The sequence below is a fragment of the Octopus sinensis genome, linkage group LG19 (genome assembly GCF_006345805.1).
Source record: "Octopus sinensis linkage group LG19, ASM634580v1, whole genome shotgun sequence".
In the NCBI taxonomy this organism is placed as follows: domain Eukaryota; kingdom Metazoa; phylum Mollusca; class Cephalopoda; order Octopoda; family Octopodidae; genus Octopus; species Octopus sinensis.
The window spans coordinates 47,481,075-47,504,500 of NC_043015.1; the positions used below are offsets into that span (position 1 = coordinate 47,481,075).

The 23,426-nt window shown below is 38.5% G+C and overlaps 1 protein-coding gene across 1 annotated transcript; it reads left to right on the top strand.

The window, feature by feature from the left end:
• Nucleotides 1-2,905: 2,905 nt before the first annotated feature.
• On the top strand, nt 2,906-22,462 carry LOC115222258 (lanC-like protein 3). Its single transcript, XM_029792419.2, has 4 exons — nt 2,906-3,833; nt 11,693-11,810; nt 16,952-17,173; nt 21,944-22,462. Exons 1-4 carry the CDS (start codon nt 3,300-3,302, stop codon nt 22,309-22,311), a joined length of 1,242 nt encoding a protein of 413 aa, XP_029648279.1. The 5' UTR covers nt 2,906-3,299; the 3' UTR covers nt 22,312-22,462.
• The last annotated feature ends 964 nt before the right edge of the window (nt 22,463-23,426 follow it).

Here is a 23,426-nt window from a genome sequence, read left to right on the forward strand (position 1 = left end):
CAGAGAAATAAGGAACCAGTCTGATTATATGCACAAGTCCATTAGTTTCAGAGATCGAGAGGTACTAGACGTTTCTATTTATTTTTTTATCTTTTATCTTTTACTTGTTTCAGTCATTAGACTAGGGCCATGCTGGGGCACAGCCTTGAAGAGGTTTTAGTTGAATGAATCAACCAACCCCAGTACTTTTCTCTTCTTAACACTGGTGCTTATTCCATCAGTCTCTGCCAAATTGCTAAGTTAGAGTGACATAAACAAACCAACACCAGTCACCAGGTGATGGTGGGGGACAAATGCAGACACAGACACACACACACACATATATATACATATGTGGTGCATACAGTGGGCTTCTTTCGGTTTCTGCCTTCCAAATCCATTCACAAGGCTTTGGTCGGCCCAAGGCTATAGCAGAAGACATTTGCTCAAGGTACCATGTGGTGGGACTGAACCTGGAACCATGTAGTTAGGAAGCAAACTTCTTACCACACAGCCACACCAACAAAATTCTCGAAACCAGACCACAACCCAGCTCTTTCACATCTAGTTCTGTGTGTTCTGATGTCTCTAATATATTTGTTTGTTTGTCCATATTATTTCTTTTGTAGCCTTATTCTCCATGAAAAAAAAAAACCTAAAACAAGATAATGGTAAATTTTTTTCTAATGGCAGATCTTGAAGCAGAAAAGCTATAAATAATAGCATGTAAATATTGTGTTAAAAATCGCTTTAGATAGAAAAGGTCAAAGGCTACTTGTGGGACAAGAAACCACATCTGCAGATATGAAAGATGTTCTACCACTGGACCAAAGCATCCCTTCAAATTTCTTTATCCCTTTTAGAAACTTTTTTCTCGCCAATAAGATTGTATGTTGTTGAGGATATAAGAATTTATAAACTTATAGAGAAAATGAAATGACTGTTTTTTTGGAGTGGTGGAACTTGAAGCAGATAAAGCTATAAATAATAACATGTAAATATTGGGTTAAAATCCCTTTGGATAGAAAAATGTCTAAGGCTACTTGTGGGACTTGGACATGAAAGAAATTCTACCATTAGACCAAAGCAGTCTTTCAAATTTCTTTATTCATTTTAGAAACTTTATTCTTACCAACAAGAACTGTATGTTGTTGATGACATAAGAATTTATAAACTTCAAGAGAAAATTAGATAATTTTTTTTTTCGAATGGTGCCCCTGGAACCAGATAAAGCTATAAATAATAGCGTGTAAATATTGAGTTAAAAATCCTTTGGATAGAAAAACCTGAAAGTTCCCTGTGGAAATTTCTACTTCAAGTTTAATCATTTAAAATAATATATAACAAATTACTTAAAGTTATCTTGAAGTTTCTAAATTTTTAACTCATAAAAACTCAGTATTTCATTGTTTGATTGGGAATTAAATAATTCCAAGCATCATTAGAGATGCCAAAGCTGAAAGGTTCTTTTAGTTATTGTTCAGCCCCAGGTTAGCTCTCACTCAGCAGACCTGTGATCAACTGTGCTCTCTTTTACTCTTTTACTTGTTTCAGTCATTTGACTGTGGCCATGCTGGAGTACTGCTTTTAGTCGAGCAAATCGACCACAGGACTTATTCTTTGTAAGCCTAGTACTTATTCTATCGATCTCCTTTGCCGAACCGCTAAGTTACAGGGATGTAAACACACCAGCCTCGGTTGCCAAGTGATGTTGGGGGTGGTGGAGGGACAAACATAGACACACACATATATATCATCATCATCATCATCATCTATACATATATACGACGGGCTTCTTTCAGTTTCCGTCTACCAAATCCACTCACAAATCTTTGGTCAGCCTGAGGCTATAGTAGAAGAAACTTGCCCAAGGTGCTTTGCAGTGGGACTGAACCCGGAACCATGTGGTTGGTAAGCAAGCTACTTACCACACAGCCACTCCTACGCCTATCATGATTACCTTGTCTCTTTATATATTTCTAACGCCATGTTCAAATTTGTTATCTCTATATGACTTGTGAAGTGTGATTTGAAGAAATCTGGCTGCTATTTCCAGCAGGTAAACAACAATGTAAAGGTAAAGATTCCTTTCCAAAACAAAGTCAAAAGCTTTGGTGAGATAAACAAATTCTATATTTTATTCCTTTAATCTAACTCAGTCTATATCTGGAAATCGCATGCATTAACCAACAATAAACTTTCATTTAAAATAAGTTTTCCCAACCAATGATGGAACATCTACATGGTAGTATGTCGGTCTCTTTAGCTGAACCATTAAGTCTATGGAGGCGTAAACATATCATTACCGGATGTCAAGCAGTGGAGAGGAGACAAACACAGACACAAAGGAATAGGATCTTTTCGGTTTGAACGGCAGTTTTTAACATACTTTCTAGGTAACTAAAAAATTTTAAACTTCGTATACTGGTAGAATGTGTTTATAAAACATTTTTTTCTTTTGGCTTTATTGAGAAAATTCTATAGTTTGTAAGATATTTGTTGTTTTTTTTTTCTTCAATTTCTGCAATTTCAACCAATCAATGACGTCTATTGAGGTAAAAAAAACATTCTGTGTCGTATGAATATGTCCCTCGTTTAAGAAACAGATTGGGTTTATTTACATTTGTGAAGAAAAAAAGATACCCTTCCCCCCACCCCTGACCCTAACCCTAAAACAGATTGAAATGCAATAGATCGATACTAGGGTCATAATTATGGGTAACAATTTCATATGACACCGCTAGAAAAAAAACTGTGCCGTTCAAAACCGAAAAGATGCAAGGAACAACGATTGTGGCCAGTCGTATGACTGACCACAAACACAACCACAAACGCAAGAAGAATGCTGGGGGAGGTTTGATGTGGGGGGGGGGAATCTGCGCAAAGATGGAAGAGTTTTGTGAAGGGAGACAACTTAATGCTTAAACGACGTCCTGAGTAGACTCGTGACGTAAGCACGTGTGTGTCAAGGGGGGACAAATGCCGTCAACTGACTACTAGAGACATTTTCCCGGCTTTGGCTGCACATTTCTTGTCATCAATGGAGTCTTGTTATTAATATATACTGCGCATCTCTGCAAACTAAGATAATCTTCAGAAAAACTATACAAAAATTAGAGTAGTTATTTTATTGTAAATTCAGAATAACAACAAACTCAACAATTTTTTTAAAAAAACATTCCCTTTTTGTTGTTTTTTAGAAACTTACAACAAAAAATAAGAAAAAATAAGGGAAAAAAAAGAGAGAAAAACTGATTTAGGAAAATAATTAATTGTTCTTTTGTGAATGTAAAGAATTTGGGAAAAAACACAAAAAAAAAATGCGATATTTTCCGAATACAAATAATGATGTGGAGAGTGGGTCGCTGGTGACTATTAACAAAAAGAAATGGATCGATTCTATCGAAAATATTGTAAAATTGATAATAAATAAGATGCCGGCATCATCCTTGGAAAACTGCGATGGAGGTTTGTACGTCGGAAATGCCGGAGTGGCTTATATGCTCTACTGTCTGACAAAGTCCGATGCGTTGGGCGATGAATTAAAGAAATACTGTGCGGAACAATGCCGTGTGTATTTCGATGCGGCTTTGAACTTTGCCGAGAGCACCAACGATCGAGATCCTGCAGTGTCCTTCCTGCTGGGCAAGGCCGGCGTATACTCCGTGGGCACTGCTATTTCTAGCCTCAACGGAGACCAGGCTCAGGTGGAGAGATTCATCAACGAGTACATTTCCTTAGGGGAGCTTTGTAAACCCATCATCATATTTCCATACGGTTCCGATGAACTTTTCGTGGGCAGAGCAGGTTACCTTTTCGGATCTTTTTTCATCAACAATGTTTTACAGAGAGAGGTAAAAAAAAAAAAGGAATTTTTTTTTTTTTTGTTGAAATCTTGTTTACAAAATTTTTAAGGCGATCTTTCTTCGTCTCTTGTAGACCTTTCCGTCGATTTCCGTAAAATCTACCAGCGACGAAAGATCGCCCAAAATTTTAATGTTTTAAATGATATTTTTTATTCACGATTATTAACCCATCAAATGCCAATATTACCGGTTGCGGCAATCTTTCGACTCTAGTAGACCGTTCCGTCGATAAAGAGATAACTGAAATTTTTTACTCGGTGTATGTGTATATATATGTATGTATATTACTTCAAAAGTTCCCGCAAGCCCATATGTAAAAAAAAAAAAAAATTTTTACGGAAATCGACGGAAAGGTCTACTAGAGACGAAAGATCGCCCCGGTTGCTTATATTTCAATATTTTATATATGTATATATATATATACTGCATCGCATTGTTTATGTATAAAAAGATATCTTAAATGGTTTCCAACAATCTGTTGTTCGCTTCCAGCTAACAGCAAACTGGCAGTTCTAACGAGAATAGTGAAGTTTTAGCCATCTTTTGTTCTCAGTAGTTCTTCAGCTTGTTTCAGCCATCACGGCCGAGGCCATGCTGGAGCGTTGCCTTAAGAACTGTGACGAAAAAATTTACCTAAATAGGTAAAAATTCACTACTTGATATTAGTGTGTGCTATTTTATACGCACCACCTTACACATGGGCGCGCGCGCACTCACTCATTCACACACCTTGTTGAAGGTAAACTTTGCATTCCAGTCTTTTTTTTTCGGGGATCGATAAATAAAGGACCAGTACGGTGGCAGCGAATTGGCGGAATTGATACTGCATCAGACAAATTGCTTTTGCGGTATCTTCTCCGGCTCATCGTGTTCTGAGTTCAAATTTCTACCTAGTTTACCTAAAAGTCCTTTGGATAGAAAAAGCTGAAAGTTCCCCGTGGAAATTTCTACTTCAAGTTTAATCATTTAAAATAATATATAACGGTTAATATAGGGCGTTACAAATTCTGTTGTATCTGGGGAGATACAGAGAGAGGTAAAAAAAGGAATTTTTTTTTTTTTTTGAAAGAGAAGAAAAAAGCACCCTCGGTAACCCTTAAGTGTAGCGTCGGAAAAAGTTTGATAAACCCCTTAAATAAATGCTCCCTTTAAATAAATGACGCTGCGCGGATTCGAAACAGGGTTTGCTAGTTGAAGTAATGAAGTAATATGTTAAACTCGGTAGCAATATCGGTGGCTAAGTGGTCAACATCATGAGTTAAAACGGATGAATTGCATGAGTCATAGCACTTTCTGCATGATGGCCAAACGGTATGATCGGCGCTAACATACCACTATGTTAGCACCGCCTTCGTATATAACTTAAAACTATCCTTTATCAAGTTAGTTATGAATTCGATCGTGTAGTAGGTAGTGTTTGCTATGCAAATTGCAAATTGCTACTTCCTTGAAATGCTAATTTTAGAAATTTGGTGCGCTGTTATGTGATTTCATTTCGGAAAATTCTCTCTCCCCGAGCGCGAATCGTTTTTTCCCTCGGATTTAATGTAAAGACTTTTTTTTTTTTTAGATGTTTTTCAAATATATGTTGCTTTACTTATGATAATCTTGTTCAGTTGTTGCATATTTAATTTGTGAACAGGTAAAGTACGTACCTAAGCGTATATGCATGCATGTAATTGTATGTGCGCGTGCACATATATATACACATACATATGCGTATATATATGTGTGTGTATGTATGCACATATATATGCATATATTTATGCGTATATATATGTGTGTATGTGTACATATGTGCATGTATATATACGCATATATATATGCATATATTTATGTGTATATATGTGTGTGTGTATGTGCACATAATGTGCATATATATATATATGCATATATTTATGCGTATATATATGTGTGTATGTACATATGTGCATGTATATATACGCATATATATATGCATATATTTGTGTAAATATGTGTGCGTGCATAAAAAAAGAGAGTATATGCATATATTCATGTGTATATATGTGTATGTGTACATATGTGCATATATATATATATATATACACATATATATGCATAAATTTATGTATATATATATATATATGTGTGTGTGTGTATGTGCACATATATGTTAATATATATATACACTTATAAATGCATATATTTATGTGTAAATATGTTTGTGTACATATATATATATATATATATGCATATATTTATGTGTGTGTGTGTCATCATCATCATTTGGCGTCTGGCTTCCATGCTGGCATTGGCTACACATTTCAATAGGATCTGATGAGTCAGAAGACTGCGTCATCCTCCAGCGTCTACTTTGGCAGGACTTCTACTGCCGGATGCTCTTCCTGATGCCAACCTTTCTACAAAGCGTGCTGACTGCTTTTTTCTTTCTTTTTATTTTTTCTTTTTATTTTTTTTTTTTTTGTTATACCAACAATAGTGAAAATTACCTTATAATGTGTAGGCCTAAGGGGCTGGAACTGTCTTCTACAACTGAAAGTGAATAGAATAGAGGTATGGGGTTATTGCAAGGGTGAGACCAGAGAGGGAAGATGAAGAGGGATGTTGAGGAGGCAGAGAAGCTGTTGGGGGAGAGCATCCTAGATGTGAAAGGCAGGTGGTGCTATAAAGGTAAAAGTTTTGGATGACAGTAGAGGTGACCTGGGGGGCTTACCTATTTCTTTATTGTCCACAAGGGGCTAAACATAGAGGGGACAAACAAGGACAGACATAGATATTAAGTCGATTACATCGATCCCAGTACGTAACTGGTACTTAATTTATCGACCCCGAAAGGATGAAAGGCAAAGTCGACCTCGGCGAAATTTGAACTCACAACGTAACGGCAGACGAAATACCTATTTCTTTACTACCCACAAGGGGCTAAACACTGAGGGGACAAACAAGGACAGACAAACAGATTAAGGCGATTAGATCGACCCCAGTGCGTAGCTGGTACTTAATTTATTGACCCTGAAAGAATGAAAGTCGACCATGGCAGAATTTGAACTCAGAACGTAGCAGCAGACGAAATACCGCTAAGCATTTCACCCGACGTGCTAACGTTTCTGCCAGCTCGCTATGCTTTGGGTGCTGAAGCGATGGGTGTCATGGAGTGAGGAGAGATAAGTTGTTGGGATTGTAAGTTTGGTTTGGCAGAGAGCAAATGAGTGGCTGTGTGGTAAGTAGCTTGCTTACCAACCACATGGCCCTGGGTTCAGTCCCACTGAGTGGCACCTTGGACAAGTGTCTTCTACTATAGCTTCGAGCTGACCGAAGTCTTGTGAGTGGATTTGGTAGATGGAAACTGGAAGAGGCCCGTCGTATATGTATATATATATGTGTGTGTTTGTGTTTATCCCACCCAATATCGCTTGACAACCGATGCTGGTGTGTTTATGTCCTCGTAACTTAGCAGTTCGGCAAAAGAACCGTCCAACCCGTGCAAGCACGGAAAACGGACGTTAAATGATGATGATGATTATTGTATACATACATACATACATATATATATATATATCATAAAATATCAGACACAGGCATGGTTGTGTGGTAAGATGCTGGCTTCCCAGCCACGTGGTTCAGGGTCCAATTCCACTGAGAGGAACCTTGAGCAAATGTCTTCTACTGTAGCTTTGGGCCACTCTGAGTCTTGTGAGCATATTTAGTAGATAGAAACTGGAAGAAGCCTGTCATGTATATGTGTATGTATGTGTGTGTCCCCTTGTGTCTGTGTGTGTCTCTCACCACTGCTCAACAGTCGGTGTTGGTATCTTTACAACCCTAAGAGACTGACAAAATAAGTTGTAGGTTTAAAAAAGAAATCATCATCATCATCATTTAACGTCCATTTTCCATGCTAGCATGGGTTGGATGGTTCAACTGGGGTCTGGGAAGCTAGAAGGCTGCACCAGGCCCAGTCTGATCTGGCAGTGTTTCTACAGCTGGATGCCCTTCCTAATGCCAACCACTCCGTGAGTGTAGTGGGTGCTTTTTACATGCCACCTGCACAGGTGCCAGACGAGGCTAGCAAACAGCCACGATTAGATGGTGCTTTTTACATGCCACCAGCACAGGGGCCAGACGAGGCTGGCAACAGCCACAATCGGATGACGCTTTTTACGTGCCACCGGCACGGAGGCCAGTCGGGGCGGCGCTGGCAGCGGCCACGTTCGGATGGTTCTCTTACATGCCACCGGCACTGGTATCACAGCTACAATTTCCATTGATGTTGATCAATTTTGATTTTCGCTTGCCTCAACAGGTCTTCACAAGTAGGGTTTGTGTCACAAGAAGGAAAGGTATGCATAAGTGGGCTGGCTACATCCCAGGTAGAGGCCACGGGTTATGGTCTCACTTGTCCTGCCGGGTCTTCCCACGCACAGCATACTTCCAAAGGTCTCGGTCTCTGATCTTTTCCTTAGTGAGACCTAAAGTTCGAAGGTCTTGCTTCACCACCTTGTCCCAGGTTTTCCTGGGTCTACCTCTTCCACAGGTTCCCTCAACTGCTAGGGATTGGCACTTTTTCACACACCTATCTTCATCCATTCTCGCCACATGACCATACCAGCGCAATCGTTTTTCTTTCACACCACAACTGATGCTTCTTAGGTCCAACTTTTCTCTCAAGGTACTTACACTCTGTCGAGTATGAACACTGACATTACACATCCATCTGAGCATACTGGCTTCATTTCTTGCGAGCTTACGCATATCCTCAGCAGTCACAGCCCAAGTTTCACTGCCATGTAGCATGGCTGTTCGTACACATGCGTCATACAGTCTGCCTTTTACTCTGAGCAAGAGGCCCTTTGCCACCAGCAGAGGTAAGAGCTCTCTGAACTTTGCCCAGGCTATAAAAGATAAAAATGAGTTCTGGGGTCAGTTTTTCCAAACTAAATTTCTTCAAGCAGTACTCCAGCACGGTGACTGATGCAAGTAAATGATAAAAGATACATTTTTGGCACAGTCAATAAGCATACTGTAGCAAGCGTGTTCCGTCAGTGATTACTCAGAGTAGGCAGTTGGTGACGCTTATGTAGTATATGACACAAATGAGCGAAACACAGGGGCGCGACTTGAGTTGTAGGCAGATTTACTTCTGCCTTTATAGCACATAAAGAAAATGTTGTAGGAATGTACCCAGCATGTGTACTACAGTAGTTCTATGTGTAACTTTAATACTAAGATTAAAAGGCAGGGGCAAATTATACCTACTTAATCTACAAAAGACTATGCTCAAATGGTGCTTTTTATGTGCCACCGGCACAGAAGCCAGTTAGCCGCTCTGGCAATGATTACGCCCAGATGGTGCTCTATACACTCCACTAGCACGGATGCCAGTCATCGAATTTGATTTTGAGATGATGATGATGATATTTGTTCTCAGGTTCTTTTCTTCAACCTCTCCTCCTTCTTGATAAAGACTGAGAATTGAGGATTGGACCATGATAAACTTCTACCTCCATACTATTTACTATTGCTATTATTATCAACAACCCTCACAAGCCATTTGTCTACACTTAGTTTCCTTGGTGACCCCTAAATTACTGAACATGGACTGCTCCCACTCTTTTTATTTATTTTTTTCTTTTGCCTTCACATGAACTCCCTATACATACACTCTGGGCAATCTACCATCCCTTATATATTCACATTTTCATACCTTGAGAGTATGCCCTGACACATTGCCACCATTTCTCTCTCTCTCTCTTGTTCTCTTCCTTATTAAAATATTGCATAATGAAATCGGTTCATTCTTTTTATATGTATATGTGTGTGTGTGTGTATGTATGTATATATGTATGTATATATATATATATATATATATATATATATGTATGTATGTATGTGTGTATATGACAGGCTACTTTCATTTTCTGTCTATCAAATCCACTCAGAAGGCTTTGGTCAACCTGGGGCTATAGTAGATGACACTGAAGTTGCCACAGGATGGGACTGAACCTTGAACCATGTGGATGAGAAGCAAACATCTTAGCACGCACACACACAAACACGTGTGTGTATGTGTTAGCTCTCCAGAAAACAGAGTGAGAGGAGCTACTACTGGAGGAATGACCAGGTCCTAAAGGACACCGTCCTTCAGACACCATCAGTGATTGGATTAGCCAGTCCAAGTACATCCACTAACAAAGAAGACTATCACTTTTGCCATGACTGGCGCAATAAAGACACTGGCTATCGGTTTAACCCCCTTGGGCCTACTAACAATAGCACATGAGTGAGAGCTGACAGCCAACCTGTGGTAATAGCTGAAATTCTCAGAAACTGTTGCTTCGACATTGCTAAGCACCACACATGTTGCTGATTTCAGAAACTTATAAACTGGTGGTTCTGTTAGAACCCTCCTTTCACTGAGAAGTCCATGTTGAGGAGGCAAATGAGAAGAAGAAAATGAAAGATGCTAAGCTGGTGGAATTTTATTGAAGCAATGTGAGGCAAACGAGGTGTGAAACCTGTTTCTTTATTGCCCACAAGGGGCTAAACACAGAGAGGACACACAAGGACAGACAAACGGATTAAGTCGATTACATCGACCCCAGCGTGTGACTGGTACTTATTTAATCGACCCTGAAAGGATGAAAGGCAAAGTCGACCTCGGTGGAATTTGAACTCAGAACGCAACGGCAGACAAAATACCACTAAGTATTTCGCCCCATGTGCCAACGTTTCTGCCAGCTCGCCGCCTTGCAGGTGTGAAACCATTGAGGTGGTGTACAGCTGATTTGGGGTCCTGTCTCAGTTATATATACCATTTCTAAGGCTCACACCTCCTGAGCCTCAGCCAGCTTGAAATAACCTCTTCTACTGCCATACCCACCTTGATGGTTGTCTGCCTACTGACACTTTTGATGTCTAATGTGTTGTAGGCTCTACTGAGTGAGAGAGAGAGACTGGCTTGCAAACCCCCTACAGAAGTGTAATGGACATATACAGAACACTAAAAGACACAAACTGCGAACTTCTTTTGACTAATTGCTTGTACCTTTTCAACTTCAGCTAACCTATTTGCCAACAAAAAAGCCTCATTATGCTAAAATTCAAGCTAACCCTAAACCTCAAATCACATGTTACTGTCTTAACCCTTTTGTTACCATATTTCTGTTGAGATACTCTGTGTTTCTTTCAATTGATTTTAAATATAACAAAGAATTTAGTAAAATGACTTTGTTATCATTAAGCTAGTGTTAGGAACATAAGTTGTGACTAAGGTTTGGTGGAAGATTTTAATTCAAAATTTAGGAAAACAAGACATTTATATTACAGAGCCAGAGGCGGTTTTGGTCGGGTTGGTATCGAAAGGGTTAAAGGAAATAACATATTGGACAAGATAGTTCTGGATGTATACTACCTTCTAAAGACAGAATTGTAATTATTTAAATAATTTTTCTCACATATCTGCTCAGTCACAACTGACGTGAGTCTATGTAACTGCTTTCCTATAAAAAGAAAAGAACCCAGGGCGGATTCTGGTTAGATCTATAAGTTTGGAAGAGTAATTAATTGATGAACAAATAAAGTGGAGAAAAGGTTGGTGTCTAAAGCAAAGTAAGTCGTGAAACTGAGGGCAGCTAATTAATAATTATGTAATTAATTTATCATGGCTGACGGTTAGTAAGGAGAGACACACAAATAATAAAAGAAGAAAGCAAAGGACCACTGATGAAGAAACAGGAGTGTGACGAAAGAACTCTGTCCGAAATAAGATTAAGATTAATGTAAAAAATAAATAACACTGAAGCAAAGTAATACTAAATATATAGTGTGTGTGTTTTTATCATTCATTTATTGTTTGTATTTTACAGGCTATTAAACACAATCTTAGTTTGTGTCAGTCTATTATTCAATCAGGCAAGAAGTATGCTTCCAAACACGAGTCTCTTTCCCCGTTGATGTATTCATATCATGGAACTGAATATCTTGGTAAGAATATTTAACTTTATTTTCTAAATGTCACACTGGGGGATGCTAAAGGAACGTACAGAGTAACAAGAAAACACACACACAATGAACGCAGATGTGCTTTATCCCTCATCAGTTATTGACCAAATACCACCACAGTTTCAGTTTGATAACTGATGACCGGTCAAGCATACCTGCATCCGTTGTGCATGATTTTTCTTGTTGTTCCATATGTTCTTTCGTTGTCCCACTTTGCTACATTTTCGTTATTTTTTATTGTAACACTACACATATTTTTCTCCCCATTTTAATTTCGGATCTTTTTGGTTTGAACAGCAGTTTTTAACATAATTTCTAGGTAACTAAAAAAATTTTAAACTTCGTATACTGGTAGAATGTGTTTATAAAACATCTTTTTCTCTTGGTTTTTTTGAGAAAATTCTATAGTTTGTAAGATATTTGTTGTTTTTTTCCTTTAATTTCTGCAATTTCAACCAATCAATGACGTCCATTGAGGTAAAAAGCATTCTGTGCCGTATGAATATGTCCCTCGTTTAAGAAACAGATTGGGTTTATTTACATTTCTGAAGAAAAAAAGATGCCCTTCCCCCACCCCTAACCCTAACCAACATTAACTCTAAAACAGAATGAAATGCAATAGATCGATACTAGGGTCATAATTATGGGTGACAATTTCATATGACACCGCTAAATAAAACTGGTGTTCAAACCGAAAAGATCCTTAATTTCTGTATGAAAAGCTTGTGAAGCTCATCAACATTTTACACTGAATTTTGTTTTGTTTTTTTTTTTCCGTTTCTTTCTCCAGCACAGCATCTCATCTCTTGCTGCAGTCCTGTATCACTTCCTTTGTGAGGCTCAGCCACTTGAGATCAGCTTTAACCACTTCTGATTTCCTCAGTCTTCCTCTTTCACAGTTTCTTTTCACTTGGACTGGACTAGGCACTACTCCAACTGTCATCCTCCATTCACACCACACTTCCATACCTATTTCTTTACTACCCACAAGGGGCTAAACACAGAGGGGACAAACAAGGACAGACAAACGGATTAAGTCGATTACATCGACCCCAGTGCATAACTGGTACTTAATTTATCGACCCCGAAAGGATGAAAGGCAAAAGTCGACCTCGGCGGAATTTGAACTCAAAGCATAAAGATGACGAAATACCTATTTCTTTACTACCCACAAGGGGCTAAACACAGAGGGGCAAACAAGGGCATACAAAGGATTAAGTCGATTACATCGACCCCAGTACATAACTGGTACTTAATTTATCGACCCCGAAAGGATGAAAGGCAAAGTCGACCTTGGCGGAATTTGAACTCAGAACGTAACGGCAGACGAAATACGGCTACGCATTTCGCCCAGCATGCTAACATTTCTGCCAGCTCACCACATTTCCATACTAGCTCAGTCCTCTCTTGCATTCTATTCCTCTTGCCTGATTCCTCTTATAACACACAGTATTCCTCTCAACTCATTAACATCTAGTATTAATTCACACTCACATTACACATCCAGCAGAGCCTACTCATCTCATTCCTTTCCAGTCTTCTGCCATCATTGCCCATCTTTTATTACCATTTAACTTCATACACTAACATCATACAATCTGCCCTTCACTCATAACATAAGAAGAATCATTTTGTTGCTAACGGCAGTAATAGCTTTCTGATACCTCAACCAACTGACTCCCCACCACCATCCCAACATTTTTTACACAGGAGTGACTGTGTGGTAAGTAGCTTGCTTACCAACCACATGGTTCCGGGTTCAGTCCCATTGCGTGGCATCTTGGGCAAGTGTCTTCTGCTATAGCACCGGGCTGACCAATGCCTTGTGAGTGGATTTGGTAGACGGAAACTGAAAGAAGCCTGTCGTATATATGTATATATATATATATATATATATATATATATAGTGTGTGTGTGTATATGTTTGTGTGTCCGTGTTTGTCCCCCTAGCATTGCTTGACAACCGATGCTGGTGTGTTTATGTCCCCGTCACTTAGCGGTTCGGCAAAAAGAGACCGATAGAATAAGTACTGGGCTTACAAAGAATAAGTCCCGGGGTCGATTTGCTTGACTAAAGGCGGTGCTCCAGCATGGCCGTAGTCAAATGACTGAAACATGTAAAAGAGTATTGTACATTACTGTTTTTGAGTCCAAGGACTCGTAAGATCAGTTACTCAGTTTCCATGGTATACAAGTGACTGAGGGCTCAACATTCCCCCTTGAATGGAATGCCAGTCTGCTACAAGATTACTCATTCACAACAGGATGGACCGGAACAATATGAAACGAAGTGTTTTATTCTAGAAAACAATGCACCACCCCGTCTGGGAATCAAAACCATGATCTTGGAACCATAAGTACAACACCCTGACTCCCAGGCCATGCAACCTTCACACATAATTAGTATTCTGGCTGTTCTATTATTTGTTTCAGTCATTTGACTGCAGCCATGCTGGAGCACTGCCTTAATTCGTTTTTTTTTTTTTAGTTGAAGAAATCAATCCCAGAACTTATTGTTGGTAAACCTAGTACTTATTCTATCGATCTCTTTTGCCGAACTGTTAAGCTACGGAGATGTAAACACACCAACATCAGTTGTCAAGCGAAGGTGAGGAGGGGGACATACATATATATATATATATATATATAATATATATATATATATATATAATTAATCAAAATAACAACATGATGCCAAGGATTCAGCGGTACATATGTTTCGGGCCTTTATTAGACGGATTTATAACAATGCATAATGTGTGTCTGTGGCCTTCTTCAGCTGCGCACAACTACTTCCACAAGGACATGTATTACATCAAAAATTCTTGGTTGGGGATGCAAATCCTCTCATTCGCGTACGAATTCTACAACCAGAATTTGTCATTTTCCTGACCACCATGTTTGGTCCGTAACTACTTATCCTTATATTCTTTTACATTTTTTATTATTTTTATTTTTATTTTTATAACTTTATACCTTTATATTCATTTATATTTTTTTATATTTTTTATATCTCTTTATATCTTTATACTCTACATTTTTACATTTTTCTATACTTACACTTTTTATATATTTTTTATCCTTCGTCCTGAATTCTCGCCCCTCCATCTTTATCTCTATTTACTCTTATTACCAGGTTCCTTCATGTCTGTCTGTATATATTTATATATGTATATATTTATTTATTAATTTATTTATATTACTTCAACATCCAAACTTCCTCATTGAGAGAAGAACGGGATGGACGCTTCATTTTTATGCTGTTGCCGCATTATGTCGTACGCGAATGAGAGGATTTGCATCCCCAACCAAGAATTTTTGATGTAATACATGTCCTTGTGGAAGTAGTTGTGCGCGGCTGAAGAAGGCCACAGACACACATTATGCATTGTTATAAATCCGTCTAATAAAGGCCCGAAACATATGTATCGCTGAATCCTTGGCATCATGTTGTTATTTTGATTAATTTACTCCACCACCTACACCACCAAACGGTATATACAGGTGCTTACAATTATCAAGTACTCACCCCGAATTTCTGTACACAACTATATATATATATATATATATATGTGTATATATATATATATATATATATACCGGAGTAAACACATAAATGTGAAACAAGGTGGAAAAAAGAGTACTCAAATACCAGTGGTAGAGTAATATGCTTTATTTAAAGCAGCGGAAAATTCTAGCAAAAACTGTCCGACGAACGGGAACGTGAAACTCAGAGTAACAGGTTTTGTTGAATTTTCCGTTGCTTTAAATAAAGTGTATATATATATATATATATATATATAAATATATATAAAGGGAGAGTTTATGCAAAAAAACAAAAGATGAAGACAGGTGGTGTACCAAACAAACAGATGTATTAGTATAACGCTCAGGAAGGGAAAAAGTCTTTAACGTTTTGAGCCTATGCTCTTCCACAGAAAGAAACAAGAAAAGAAAATAAAGAATGTGTAGTGGCTAGCGATCTATATATATATATATATATAGAGAGAGAGAGAGAGAGAGAGAGATACATATACACACGCACATATACTATGGGCTTCTTTCAGTTTCCGTCTGCCAAATCCACTCACAAGGCTTTGGTCAGCCCGAGGTTATAGTAGAAGACTCTTGCCCAAGGTACCACACAGCGGGACTGAACCCGGAACCATGTGGTTGGGAAGCAAGCTGCTTACCACATAGCCATGCCTGCACCTGTACTTTCAGAACACTCCTCTTCTCTGCTGATGCTAATTAGATTACCAAAATAATTGAAGCTATTGACTACTTCTAAGAAGTCTTTTGAGCTTTTGCATGAATTTATTTTATGAGTGATCTTACTGCTGACATATCTGCAACATACAAAGTCCTCTCTCAGCCTGCCTGGGTGGTTAAGAAGCTTGCTTTGCAACCATGTGGCTTCAGGTTCAGTCCCACTGCATGGCACCCTGGGCAAATGTCTTCTACTATAGCCCTAGGCCACCTAATGCTTTGTGAGTGAAATCAGTTGACAGAAACTGTGTCGAAGCCCATCATATGTGTGTGTGTGTGTGTGTTTGCCCCCTCCACCACTTAACAACCAGTGCTGGGTTGTTTATGTTCCCCATAACTTAGCAGTTCAGCAAAAATAACTGATAATAAATATAAGACTTTAAAAACCAAGTGTCTTGGGGAAATTTCAAACCCAGGTTCTCATTCCTAAGGTATTTTTTGATGTTATTATTATTATATTATTATTATTATTATTGTTGTTGTTGTTGTTGTTATTGTTCAGGTCACTGCTTGGAATCGAAGTCGGAATCTTGGGGTTAGTAGCCTGCGCTCTTAACCACTACACCATATGCCCGTGGGCAATAACAATAATAATAATGATAATAATAATAATTATAATAATAATAATTATAATAATTAATAATAATAATAACAACGTTGAAAAATACCTTAGGGATGAGAACCCAGGTTCGAAATTTCCCCCAGGACACCTGAAGAAGGCTGGAGGATATATCAGTTTGTTTGTTAACAATAAACAAGATGAGGACAAATATCCGTCGAATGTAAATAATGTTAAACTTTTTTTTTTTTTCACAAATATATACTGAAAAATAAAATCCAATTTTCTCCTGCAGGTGCTGCACATGGCTTATCATCAATTCTGTTGGCATTACTTTGCACTGATAATCTGTTTGAAACTTGTCCATCTGCTGAAACTGAAATTAAACAATCCATTGACTTTTTACTCTCAATCGAGCAACCTAATTCGAACTATGCACCAGCTATGGATGAAGTAAATATGGTACAAAAACGTCCTCTTTCAGAAGAATTAATCCATTGGTGTCATGGTGCTCCAGGTAAATAATACTTTTATTGTTGCTATTTTTGTTTCTTTCCACTTCTGAAAAGGAATCTTTATTGATCAGAATATAATAATATTGCATGTTTGACAAGTTTTAATATATTATAAGAATGCTAAAATTTAATATTTCATACTATTCATAAGATTTAAATATTCATAAAATAAGATTCATAAGATTTAAATATTCATAAAATATGCAAATATCCCCAACTGTTTGCCATCATCATCATCATCATCATCATCATCATATATTAATGTCAGTTGCTGTGACAACCCAATATCTTTTCCTTGTCCTCTGCTTCTTATTCTGTGTGATGCATTTTGAGTTGTCTTCGAAAGCTTTTCTAATTAGTAAATTTTTCATTATTGCTATTAAAAACAGGATCTAAGGTGCACATCTAATAAACTTGACTCCCACCTTTAGTCTTTGTTACTCACAAACAAGAAAAAATCCTTCTACAGAATGTCTCAATTTGCTCAGTGTGTCAACTAAATCTGTCTAATAAGTTCCATACCATTTTTAGAGTGGAAACCTAGACATGTTCTAAACACTTAAGGTTTCACCAGGCCGTAGGTGTGTACAACTAGACTTGATTTACATTAATGGCCCAGTGGTTAGGGCAGTGGACTCGCAGACGGAGGATCGCGGTTTCAATTCCCAGACCAGGTGTTGTGTGTGTTTATTGAGCGAAAAAACCTAAAGCTCCATGAGGCTCCGGCAGGGGGTGGTGATGACTCCTGTTGTACTCTTTCGCCCCAACTTGCACTCTTTCTTCCTGTTTCTTGAGTAAAGCTGCAATGGACTGGCGTCCCATCCAGCTGGGGGGAACACATATGCCATAGAAACAGGGAAACCAGGCCCATGAGTGCAAAAATAAATAAGGGCGCATAAATAAGTAAAAAAAGAACATTTACAGTTTTTAGTTGCAATCATTTTTAGTAACTTTATTAAATATTTCTCCCTTTTAAGTCTAAATGAGTTACATGAAAGCTATTTCTTGCTTCCACTTTTGCTATTAACTCTACTTTCAGTAAATGTTTCCCACCAGCTAGTATAGTACTTACACATATTACTCACCAATTAAACCACACTATCATCCAATAACTAAAAGTCTGAAAACAAGCATGTGCATTTAGGCCAAAGGACCTATCAAAGTTAAAGGGTGGGTCAGAGATCCCTGGCACAGTCTGATGAACACAATTCGTTTGTGGCAACTTGAAGAAGAAGAAAATCTAATGAAAATCACATTCACACAACCTGTCACCTCCCTTTCACATCTACAAAACTTCTACAAAGACATTACTTACCCTACACATTATTCTATGTGGGGTAGAGGCGCAATGGCCCAGTGGTTAGGGCAGCGGACTCGCGGTCATAGTTTCAATTCCCAGACTGAGCATTGTGAGTGTTTATTGAGCGAAAACACCTAAAGCTCCACGAGGCTCTGACAGGGGTGGGTGGTGAACCCTGCTGTACTCTCTCACTCTTTCTTCCTGTTTCTGTTGTACCTGTATTTCAAAGGGCCAGCCTTGTCACACTCTGTGTCACGCTGAATCTCCCTAAGAACTACATAAAGGGTACACATGTCTGTGGAGTGCTCAGCCACTTGTACGTTATTTTCATGAGCAGGCTGTTCCGTTGATCAGATAAACTGGACAGAGAAAAAGAAGATTCTATGTGGATTTAAGGCACTACATGCTACCACCACCACTATTTCACTGACAAACCTTACACAAAGAACAAATGATGGTTTTAACAATCAAAAGAATACATACACCACTGTAACCACCATTGATATTAACAAAGCATAAAGCTAGCAGGATCATTAGCATGCTGGGCAAAATGCTTTGTGGCTATGCGTCTTTCTTTACATTCTGAGTTCAAATTCTGCTGAGGTTAACTTTGCCTTTCATCCTTTTGGGGCTGATAAAACAAGCACCAGTTGAGCACTGGGGTCAGTGTAATCGACTTTCTCCCTCCTCAAAATTGCTGGCCTTGTACCAATATTTGAAACCAATATTAACAAAGTGTTTCATTCTATTTCTCATTAAACCATTTATTAACAAAATACTTGATATTTCCTGAATAAAAACTATTCAAAACTCGAAGAACACATTATTTATAATGGACAGATAGGTGTCCTCATCGTGTTTGTTTTTATCACAATGTTTCGACTGATGTACTCCCCAGCCTTCATCAGGTGCTGCAGTGGAATTTTGAGCCCAACCCTTTATTTGACTAATGGGGTAGTATTATCATAGCACACATGGAAGACACAAAGATACAGTATAAAGTAAAATAATACACAATCTTAATACCCTCAAATATCACATTTCATTAATACAAACAACTACTATGGTTCCATTAAATGACTGTTTCTCTCATTAAGGCTATAATTTTGATTGATTAAAAGTTATTTAAGACTCTCTACATTAAGATGTAATTATATCTTACTTAGCATAACTCTACTGATTTCATCTGTTCCTATACAATGCTTGCTCATTTTGAAAACATTTTATTTCTCAGTCTTTTACTGCAAAATGCCTTCAAAGTTTCTGTCTTCCTTTTATAGAAACTTTACAAAGTTATTTATGAATAAAGTTCCCACTGTCTCAGATGGGTTTTTTTTAGCTCCTTTGTACTTGATTCTTCTCTTTGATGTATTTCAGTTTTTTTGGGGGGTATAATATTAAGGTCCTATTTAATTTGATGTTATATTTGCTATTGCATGTGATATTTATGTTCCTTCTTCTTCTCAAGCCATGCCTGGCTCATAAGGGCCGGTTTCCTTGGCGTATAGGTTCCCCACCTGGACGGGATGCCGGTCCGTTGCAGATGAGCTGCAAGATGCAGGAGGAAAGAGCGAGAGAAAGTTGTGGCGAAGGAGTCAGCAGAAGTTCGCCATTACCTTCTGCCAGAGCTGTGTGGAGCTTAGGTGTTTTCGCTCATAAACACACACATCGCCCGGTCTGAGATTCGAACCGGTGATCCCTCGACCGCTCAAACCACTAGGCCATGTGCCTCCACATGATATTTATGTGGCTAATATACATTGCCTTTCAGCCATTTGCAAATTTTTCCTAGTCCCAAATGTTATTCTTCAGTTGGACTCTTTGCTCAAACGAAAGTCCTAGAAATACAGCCTCATTCAGCAACAAGCTCACATTCCATTTTCTTCATCATTGGTTGGATTAAAATTTGCTTCCAGCCCAGTTTCATTATCCATGTTCCAAAAGCATTGTAATTGGTGCATCTTTTTTGGTGATTATGTTAATGTTAATCAATTATTAGCAATGACATTTGTGTAAGAGCAGCTAATCTTTACATAATTTCTGATGACTGGCTAAATGGTAATTCTTATTGCCTATAGCTCTGCTCTAATAGTACTGCAGTATGGGCCTTAAGAGGTCCTTTCATGTAGATGCCTGGGGCAGAAAAGCATAGACTTATATCATAGCAGATGAGAATTGTCTGGTATGGGAACTAGAACTGCCAGATCACATGATTTCAGTGTGCTGCACTTCTTCAGTGGCAAGCATCCAGTGACTGCATACCAGCCAAATATAACTGCCATAATATACAGAGTGTCAGTGCATTTTCAGTCACTGATGTTGCAAATAGCTAACAGGCTTATTAAAAATAATTATTAGCATTTTCAGTCACTGATGTTGCAAATAGCTAACAGGCTTATTAAAAATAATTATTAGCATTTTCAGTCACTGATGTTGCAAATAGCTAACAGGCTTATTAAAAATAATTATTAGCATTTTCAGTCACTGATGTTGCAAATAGCTAACAGGCTTATTAAAAATAATTATTAGCATTTTCAGTCACTGATGTTGCAAATAGCTAACAGGCTTATTAAAAATAATTATTAGCAACAGAAGCAAGGTTAGTACCAAAGGGTAATCTTTATATCCAACTTAACATGGATGTCTTGTTAGACTGCCAAGTACTGTGGTATTTGCCTTGAGAGGTCCTCTTATGTTGTCACGTGACTGACTAGACTATCAGATGTTGTTACACATCGCTGGTCATCTTGCACTTTTTGCATTGTTTTAGCCTTTAAATGATGCTGCCCCACTGGCTAGGCAAGCAGGCCAGCTGATTGAAGCGGGGACTGGAACAATGTGAAATGTAATACTTTGCTCAAGAACACAATACAGTGCCCAGTCAGAGAATCGAACCCATAATCTAGCGATTGTGAGTGCAACAGCCTAACCACTTGGCCACACACCTTTATGTTTATTAAGCAAGTATGTAAAATCCTTAGGTGGTGACCAGAGAGGATGGCATTCCTCTCAACTAATACACTGTCATGGGTGTTGATGGATGATGGTCTCTGGTGAGCTGGCAGAAACGTTAGCACACCGGGCGAAATACTTAACGATATTTCATCTGTCTTTACGTTCTGAGTTCAAATTCCGCCAAGGTCGACTTTACCTTTCATCCTTTCGAGGTCAATAAATTAAGTACCAGTTACGCACTGGGTCGATGTAATCGACTTAATCCGTTTGTCTGTCCTTGTTTGTCCCCTCTGTGTTTAGCCCCTTGTGGGTAGTAAAGAAATAGGTCTCTGGTGATGATGTTATTTCACTCTTTCCGATCCATGGTGCTGGCCTTAGCATGCTTGAGGTCAAGGCGCTGTGACTTCAGGCCTTCCTCAATTTGTTTCACCCATGTTTGTTAGGTAACCCTAGTAGTAATAAAAAGCTTTTGCTTGCTAAAAAACGTTTAACATAACAAATTCATTTTATATTCTAGGTATTATTTATGTTTTTGCACGTGCCTATCAAGTTTGGAAAGACGAGAAATACTTGCAAGCATGTATCCGATGCGGAGAACTAACATGGAAAGCTGGCCTCTTGAAAAAAGGCCCCGGAATTTGTCATGGAATTGCTGGAAACGGTTACGTTTTCTTACTTTTATATCGTCTTACGAAAGATACGAAATACCTCCACCGTGCCCAGTGTTTCGCTGAATTTATTTTTACCACAGAATTCCAGAATGGTGCCAGAACACCTGATGCTCCTTATAGCTTGTATGAAGGTTGGGCGGGAACTGTCCTTTTTCTTCTCAGTTTGCTAAATCCTGAAACCGCAGAATATCCTTTCTTCAATGTGTTATCATAACTTTTTAGCTGCATCTACATTGCTCTGTGCTTATCAAATTGTGCTTTTCTCTCTCTAAAAATTAATTTATGCCTTTATGCAAATGAGATACCAATTTACTCATATATCTAAAGAACTGCAATGAGAATAAAAACGTTAATTTTCATTTTGAGCTAATCTTGTTTAATTCTTTTTCTTTCAAAATTGAGTGTGTGTGTGTGTGTTTGTGGTAACTAAGATTACAAACTTCTACTTAAAGACTACACATACCTACTTTTACAATTAAGGTGGTTGAAAGAACATTATAAAACCATTTTTATCCCTTTTAACCCTTTAGTGTTCTCATTATTCTACCAAAATTAATGGTTTTTCATCCACATTGCCTTGAACTAATCAGGCATTATCTTGTAACTATGAGAATTTGATGAGGTAGCTGTTAATTTTTAAAACGATATTGTAGGGTTGGTGTGAGAGATCTGGCCAGTTTGAACATAAAACAGCAGAATACTTTTGGCCGGATATGGCCAGTTTAAATGCTAAAGGGTTAAGTGACTGAGAAACAGTCAATCAAAAAATGCTGGACGTAGGTGTTTGCAGTCCTGCCTACTGCATAGCGTGATCATCATCCTCATCGTCACCATTATTGTTTTAATCTCAACTTTTCATTCTTAGATGGGTCAGGCAAGAGTTGTCTGCAATTAGATACTTTCCCTGTTGCCAAACTTTACCTGGTTCCGTCATCATCATCATCATCATCGTTTAACGTCCGCTTTCCATGCTAGCATGGGTTGGACGATTTGACTGAGGACTGGCAAACCAGATGGCTGCACCAGGCTTCAATCTTGATCTGGATGCCCTTCCTAATGCCAACCACTCCGTGAGTGTAGTGGGTGCTTTTACGTTGCACCAGCACAAGGGCCTGTCAGGCGGTACTGGCAACGGCCATGCTCAAATGGTGTTTTTTTATGTGCCACCTGCACAGGAGCCAGTCCACTAGCACTGGCAACGACCTCACTCGAAGGCTTTTCAGGTGCCATCGGCACAAGTGCCAGTAAGTCGACGCTTGTAACGATCACACTCAAATGGTGCTTTTTACGTGCCACCGGCATCGAAGCCAGTTAGCCGCTCTGGCGATG

Excerpts from the sequence above, each read along its gene's own strand:
- LOC115222258 (XM_029792419.2), top strand. The coding sequence starts at position 3,300 with ATGCGATATTTTCCGAATACAAATAATGATGTGGAGAGTGGGTCGCTG. Across the intron at positions 3,834-11,692 it reads ACAATGTTTTACAGAGAGAG|GCTATTAAACACAATCTTAG; the intron begins GTAAAAAAAAAA and ends TGTATTTTACAG. Across the intron at positions 11,811-16,951 it reads TCATGGAACTGAATATCTTG|GTGCTGCACATGGCTTATCA; the intron begins GTAAGAATATTT and ends TTTCTCCTGCAG.